Source organism: Elaeis guineensis, chromosome 2 (assembly GCF_000442705.2).
Source record: "Elaeis guineensis isolate ETL-2024a chromosome 2, EG11, whole genome shotgun sequence".
Classification (NCBI taxonomy): domain Eukaryota; kingdom Viridiplantae; phylum Streptophyta; class Magnoliopsida; order Arecales; family Arecaceae; genus Elaeis; species Elaeis guineensis.
In genome coordinates, this window is record NC_025994.2 from 124,859,982 (window position 1) to 124,867,978 (window position 7,997).

A 7,997-nucleotide genomic window follows, 5' to 3' on the forward strand; every position below is an offset into this window, starting at 1 on the left:
ATCAGATCAGACTTATTAAAAAAAAATTTTTCATTCACTAACCTTTTTTAGAGAGAGAATCAATCAAGAGAGAGAATATTTTAGAGAGAAAAAATTCTAGAGAGAGAAAATTCTAAAGAGAGAAAACTCATCTTGAATTCTTCAGACAATATGATTCAACAAATTCTGATCGATCAGATCAAATCATGCTAAAATTATCATGTGGATAATTCAATAAAATCATGAGAAATAAAATCTAAAAATACTTGATCTGATCAAAGTGGATGTCGGTGTACCGTCCGACGATCACAGATCAAAAATCTATCACGAAGATCATTTAAATTCATCATCATTCTTCTCAAAATTTTAGAAATCTTAAGAAAGAGAAATAATCTAGAGAGAGGATTCTAGAGAGAGAAAGTAGAGAGAGAAAGTCAAATTTTAGTGAGAGAAAATACTAGTTCAGACTGAAGAGAGAGAGGGAAGAGAGAGAAACTCTCTTTCTCATATTTTATTATTTATAAATTAATTTATTTTATTTTTTTCTTTCTTCTTTTCTTTCTTTCTCTTTTTTTTCCTTCACGGAAGAGAGAGGAGAGAAAATCTTATTTATTATTATTATTTTATTTTTTTTTTCTTTTTTTTTCCTTTTTCTTTTTCTTTTCTTTTTCTTTTTCTTTTCTTTTCCTTCTTCTTCTTTTCTTTTTCTTTTTCTTTTCCTTCTTCTTCTTCTTCTTTTCTTCTTCTCCCGTGGGTTTCTTTTGGGCTGAAACAGGGGACCTTGAGGTCCCCTCGTTGGCTGACCGACCGGCGGCGCAGCCGGCGTGGGACGGCCGTCGACAGGAGGGGAGACGATCCGCGGCAAGAGGAGGCCAAACTGGTGGTCGGCGGTGACCACCGACGACGGAAAAACGGCAAAAAGGAAGATTCTTCCGTAACAAAATTCGACGACTTCGGTCGCCGGCGAGCGTACACATCGGCACGGGAAGGAAGGGGGAGGAGAGAGGAAGGGGAGGAAGCTTACCTCCGACGCCGGCGAGGCTTTTCCGGCGAGAAATTGGATGGCACAGGGACGGGTCTCCGTGGGAAATTTTCGGCGATTGCTGCCGTTTTGCCCCAGGATTCTTTGGTAGGAAGAAGGGAGAAGGGTCTCCCCTTTAAATAGAACCAAAGGAGAGGAGTTTGACTCCTCTCCGGTGAGGTTTCCGACTCCGATTAGGAGCCGGTCGGGAGAAGAAGACTCCCTGGGAGTCTTCATCATTTTTTTTTTTTTGTTTGGGCTGGCTGGGCTATCACAGTTTTCTTATGGCTGGATCAGGTGGATATCAACGAATGACCACCACTCGAAGAGGAAAAGGGATAAACTAGGAGAAAGAGAGGGAGTGGATGGCATAGGCAATGGTGGTATTGTCTCTTATAGTAAAGGAGGATGCAAACTCCAAAGGGGAGCAAGGGGTGGTGGTGGTGGTGGTGCTACAACAAAGAGGAGAAATAGAAGGGGTGTATTCCTCCCCTCTCCGAACATGGTCACTTGGGGTGCATCCCTCTCCTCTCTAAGCCATGCTCACCCGTATGGGTGATCATGCACCTTTACTTCCTTAGCATACGAGGGGAAAAGGGATGGAGGGTGGTGGTGAGCCCCCCTGCGGATCGAGTGGGTCCGATCCGATTAATAGATTCAAATGCGAATTCGGCTGCTTCATCTGACCCAAATAGCTAAACACGGTGTTGCCTAACATATGATACGTTTCGTGCTTAGCGTTTAATATGTGGCATATGCTAAGAGGAGTTGAGCTCCTTTTTAATATAGCAGTATCGATGTTGGCATCTCTGCGAGAATAACATGGAATCCATTAGGATTTGACAAATTTAACATATAAATCAACAAAATTATCCGAGGTGTCTTTTTCTTTTAGCAATATCTGGGATGTAATCGATGGATCTCCTCCATGAACAAGCTCTCAAGGGAGCGGGACTATTGGCCATATTATTCATCCTTTGTATTTAATTCTTAATTTTTTTTTTGATTTTAAATCATAAATTCAGGTGCCGAGATCCTCTCTGGTTCAAAGTTGATTCTTTGAAAACTGATAAATGAAACAACCAATTATCCTTACAAAAGTTTCAGACTTTCCTTAAAAGAAATGAAAAATCATAAACTAAAATGAAAAAAAAAAAACACTTCAGCTAGCTTTTTTGTTCCCCATTACCCACTGGCGATGCGGAGGCACTCTTGGCGCTTAGAAGAGCTGGTGGTGGTTGGAGAAACGTCGAGCTTCCTTGATGATGGCTTGAATAATTACTCGGTGAGGTGAATGCCGATGTATAGGTGGGCGCCAAGGCCAGTTGCTCGCTCCATTTCAGACCTACTTGGCCTGCTGGACTACCCTCTCCTGCACGTTCCGCTCCCTGTGCTCCAAGGTACGACGTGATCGCTGTCGCCAATGCTGACTGAAAGCTCGGGTGCGATGTGATCGCGTTAGCAACCGTCTCTGTCAGGAGATGCTGGCTAGGAGCAGGATTTTGGCTGGTTCCCTTGTGCATGTAGGATAGGTTGAAAGAGTCTTGAGTTTGCCCTCCAAGGTTTAGAGATCCCATGCTGTTCTTGTCATAAAAATGAGCTCCATAGGTTGAGCTCCCACCACTCCAAGATGTTGGGATAGTGTTGGACTTTGAGGAAGAGAAGTTGAGACTCGTCGAGGAGTACTTTGGGTAGGTGAGGTTTGAAGAGAACTTGTACTGGGGAGTAGATGAAGGTACAGTGAGGTCTAATGTGATGGTGGGGTGGGAGGCGGAAGAGTAGATTGATGGGTTTGGTGGGTAGAACTGTTTGAACCTCGAGTTATCCACCTGGCTAAAGCCATGAAGGTTGGCGGTCGAGGAGGCTAGGGATCCGAAGGGTGGGCAAGAACTAGTGGATGAACCAGAAATCAGCATGGATGCAGCGGCGGAGGTGGTGGAAGCCATGGCAGTGGCTCCCATCGGAAGTGGATGGTTGTGGTTTCCTTCGTAGGTGGTGATCAATATGGACATGTCCTCAGCGCATCTCTGCACCTGAAAAGATGAAATGAAAAAAAAGAAAAAATCATAAAATTTTCTTTAAAGGGTCTTTCTTTTCCTCCTTTTTTTTTAATATGCAAAACAGGACGAGACAAATATATGAGGGTAGAACGATTGCTTACATAATTAGGTGAAAAATAAAAATTAAATAATAATGTTATTTGGATTTAGGTAAGAGTTTGGATCACGGAATGTTGAATACATTGGTTGTGGAAGCGTGCACGGAGCCATTAGAGTCGAAACGTGGATGATGATGATGTCGAGACCTACAAAATATCTTACTATTTACTTCGTAGAGAGTCAATAAAAGATGCTTGTTTTTTTTTCGTTCGACAGTCATTTCAACTTCAATGAAACTGCGCGTCGGTTTTTAAGCGTACATTGCTGAATCATAATTGAACGGGATGTTTGACCAACTTTAGTTTTGTTAATCTGACCTTCGGTTTGATCAGTATCTTAATTTCTAAATAAATGGATAGTAACAAATCAAGAGTTGACAAGACTTTTATAAGAACATGCATGATAAAATGTTGAATATGGATCCTTTGTAGTGCATGGACGGCACCGTAAAATATTATGCAGTTGTGGGTCACTGCCATCAAATAAAATAGTCCATATGTACCTACTATATTATATAAAATATATATTATTTGATGATCATCTATTTTTTTGATGGTAGTTATTTTAGGATGCGCAGCATTTTGCTGTACACATTGCAAAATAAAAAATCCTGATTCAATAATTTTTTATTAAAACATAATAGATAATAATTTTTTATTTATTAATAAATCCAGATATTTAGCAAATTAAGCTGAAAAAATCTCAAAATAAATGAAACTCTATCCTGAAACAAGAAAATTGAACTTGGAGAAAATTAAGAGGCTACCGAGCTTTGCTCTCTTGGACCTCATGAGGGCTACACCAAAATCAAATTTGCAAAATTTAATCATTATTCGTAATTGCTAAGTTCTATCGTAGAGTTAATCTAACCACAATTCAAATTAAAGTTATTCCTTGATCGAAAAATCAAAAAAAAAAAAAATTGAATCCAGCCTATGAAAACCGCCAAACTTTAAGAGAAGAGAAGATACCTGCTTCCTTACTGGGCATGCCGGTGCAACAGTGCAACGATAATAAGCTCGCGGGCATGGATTACCTTTCGCAACCTTCTGTCCATATTTTCTCCATTGACATCCATCATTCATCTGTAAATAGAACTAAAATTCAATCAATAATCTAAAAATGGACATTTATATATAGATAAATATGATTTAATTTCTATTAAACTCATGAACATTCCCCATCAGCCAACATGATAATGCATAATTATACCAAAAAAAGGAACATGATAATGCACAATGCACGAACTCTTTGCAAATACTACATACATACATACACCACACATGCTTGCATGCATGCATACGGGCCAAGTGCAAAGTTGAGAACAACACAAGGGATCTAGCCATACGAACCGTGGGGGCATCACATCTTGCTCGCACAGAAACTCTAGCTCTCTTAAGCGGAGGTTGTGGTAGCACTTCATCTTCACCATTTGCTGAACTCTTCATCATCTTGCTCGGTGGCCATGGTTCCCCAGTATCAGCTTCCTTTGGCTCCTCAAAGCTGTTGTCCGGGCTCAAATTCAGCAGAGCCTCGCTTGGGCCACTGCTAGAACCATCAACTTTGCTGTGCAATCCAAGGGTAAGGCCTTCCTTTATCATTCCATCTTCTTTTCCTTTACTATATGTGTTTGCCTCCTCTTCTTTTCCGCTTCTACTTGCGCGCGTTCCAAGGCTGAGAGAGACGAGTTCAGGTTCTTCAGCATTGTCAAGTGTGCTAGAAGTCTCATCTGGTTTCTTAACATGTTCTTTTTGGACAATGTCAAAGAAGTGCATTTGGGGGGATTGGTAATCCTTCACTGTTTGCGCCATGAATGGTTTCTTAACATCGAACCTTTCTGCTTTAGTGGATTCAGGCTGCGTCTCCTATAAAGTCACAGTCCGTGATAAGAATGAGCATTTCTAGCTGCATACTGATATACTACTATTTCGTTTTTGAGCCCCATGCTCTACAATTGAATTATCCCATTGAAGCTTTGTAAAAAAAGCGGGGAGGGGTTAAAATTTGAGGTTAATGCTGAAACAATCTTTTCTTTTCTTGTTTGCTTTTCCTATTGATGGATCTGGAAATATATGCTCACCTGACTGATTGTAACTGAGTTCTTGGGCTTGGAAGAAGACGGTCTTGAGCTCGCATCCATGAATGATCGTTCGCTTCCAATTACAGTGGGAACCTATAGTTCATGGACACAAGTTAGAGTGCTCATGCAAGAAAAAATCAATAATAGTGAAGTTGAAGGATCCTGAATTTAGTCGTGAGACTCTTTATTATTTTTTTCATAGTTTGCGAAATAAATTTTATTTTCCTTTTAGTGTGTGTGCCGTAATTAAGGAAAACTGTGCTACAGGGATCCATGTTAATTGCAAAAATGAACCAAACCAATTGAATTGATATGGATACCCAAATTCCAAATTCTTAATTGGATATTAATATATATACATAATCTTGTTTCTTCCATATATTTCTATAAGCAGTTTAAACAATTAGATTCAATCATTTTGTTTCGCCGAGACTATCATCACACAGCAATTTAAATTAAGAATATCATTAATTCATAAAAACATCTATTTAAGCATGCAAGAAGGTGTTTCTTCCTGAGAAAGAGATGGCTATTATGTTTACAGACATACGATCTGGAACCTTAATTAGCAAATATACACATTTCATGGTATAAAAGGAAAAAGAATAATTTGCAAGAGGAGCTGCAGACTAAAGGCATGCACCTTCATATATCTGGCTGTACTCTATTTGAATATTGAAAATCGGATGATAGGTATATGCATGCGATGGTAAAATTATTTTATTTTAATGAAATTTATAACTCCATACCTCTCTGTTATTGATGGAATCTCTTTGGCTTGATGAAGATGATCTTGAAGAATCCCTGTCATAGATTGGTGTTTCACCTCCAAACTGCAAGATCACAAATTTATATAAGGATCAAAAAAATATGAGGACTTCTTCTTCTTTTTGAGCAGGTGATTGAGAGGACTTGATCAGTTCTTCCCAAATTATTCTAGATAATATATGATAATTCTTTCACGGTAGACCAATTCTCAGTTTCTTTCAAGGCTGATATTATTTCAACTTGAAAAGTTCCACTTTTTGTCTAGATTTCTGACTTTGCACTCACATAATCTTTGGTAACATTCGATGCCATTATTTTCGTCATGGGATGTTCGTTGATCAATTTCACTTCACAGAAGCATAAAGCACTAAATATATAGAACTTTTCATCAGATGACCTATGAGGGTAGCAAGAAGAGAAAATTTCCAACTCCTAATATGCATCGAACCATTAATTCCCGAAAAATTCTGGAGTACTTCACCCATCTTTTACTTTCAAAATAAAAGGAAATTTCAAATTGAGAACATGAACATGGTACATAGGTTAATTAAGACAGGAGAAGAAGAAGCAAAACCTTTCCAATCTCTCCACTTTCTTCATCACCAACACACCCAACCTTCGTCTCCTCTTCGACAACAACATTCCGCTTTAGTGTCACCTCCATTGAAGACAAACCAAGGTCACCTCTCCTTCCCTCCTCCTTGATGAAAATTCTACCCTTCTTTGCCTTTTGTCCTTGCCATCCTCCTCTTATAGAGAGAAGCCTCCTAAGTTTGACTTGCGTTAAAAATCAACCCAAGTACTTATCTCCTTTAGGTCATGATCATCAAAGGGTAAACACACCCCAAGTGCAATGCAAGAAGCAAAAGAAAACTGGGTCTTTCAACGCGTGAGACTTGTCGTTGGTCTGTCTGGAGCGCTTGTAGCCGCACTCTACGCTACCTTCCTCCTATCTGAACTTTCTCCATCGACCCCTAATATTGTACGTCACATGGCCTTAGCCTCTGGTCAAACCTATCCTTAGCTTCCGGCAAATAGGCACCGTCGTCCCCAGTAGGATAGGATAACTCCCAAGATTTTTTTTTTTTTTTCAACCAAATAATTTAGGATAGATAATTCTCGAAATATATATCTCCGATGATGCTCGCACATAGCTTGAATGTATTCTCGCATTATTCTTTTATGGTATTCAAACTTACTTCATGAATGATATAATGCCGTGTTTTAAAATCCAAGGTCCCTGACTCCATAGATGCTTTAACTATATAGACATGTACAATATGAGAGGATCAAATGATCTAAGTTTGCTCTAATGTAATTTAACTAGCAATATTTAAGGGTTGAGATCACAAGGATAGTTATGTGTTTTTAAATAATTTTAGATTTTTTTTGCATATAAGCTATATACTTGTATATATAATTATTGCGGCCAATCGCCTCGTCGTCCGATCGTCGGGAGCGTGCACCTGCAAAATGAAGTCCGCACTGACCGGAGGTGGCTCCGGCGGGGACCCTCCGACGGTCAAGTCAGAGAGGTGACTGGGCAACAGTGAAGTGTAGACAGAGAGCTCTGAGAGAGAGAGAGAGAGAGAGGAGCGAGCCTGTGTTTTTGGGAGAGACGGAGCGGATCGATCCCTTGCACTGTTGCCTTCTCCGGTTTATATAGTGGAGCACGGTATGGCGCCGTCATTAATGGCGCGGACAAGTGAGGAACTGTCAACTCACTGTGGACTGTCAGAGTCGCCGTGAAAATGTCATGTCGCCGTGTGGCTGTCTAATCACCAGGGTTGACAATGCCCTCGGCGGGACAATGCCCCTAGGTAACCGCGCCGCATGTCCGTGTCAGAGCTGACAAGGTCTGGCGGCTGTACGGCGATCGGAGGAGTCGGCCGACCTTGGGTCGGTGGCCAGCAGAGTGGCGTCGGGTTCCTCCGTCGGTCGGCGAGTTTCATGTGAGTCGGCCATCGGACCTCTGGGTTCAGTCGGTCGG

The 7,997-nt window shown here is 40.6% G+C and overlaps 1 protein-coding gene across 1 annotated transcript; it reads right to left on the reverse strand.

Annotated features, from left to right (window-relative positions):
• Positions 1–2,033: 2,033 nt before the first annotated feature.
• LOC105054716 (WRKY transcription factor 72A) lies at positions 2,034–6,737 on the reverse strand. The gene is made up of 6 exons (XM_010936327.4): positions 6,582–6,737; positions 5,989–6,072; positions 5,240–5,332; positions 4,512–5,024; positions 4,131–4,244; positions 2,034–3,033 (listed from the first exon to the last, which is right to left on the reverse strand). Exons 1-6 carry the CDS (start codon positions 6,669–6,671, stop codon positions 2,167–2,169), a joined length of 1,761 nt encoding a protein of 586 aa, XP_010934629.2. The 5' UTR covers positions 6,672–6,737; the 3' UTR covers positions 2,034–2,166.
• Between the last annotated feature and the right edge of the window lie 1,260 nt (positions 6,738–7,997).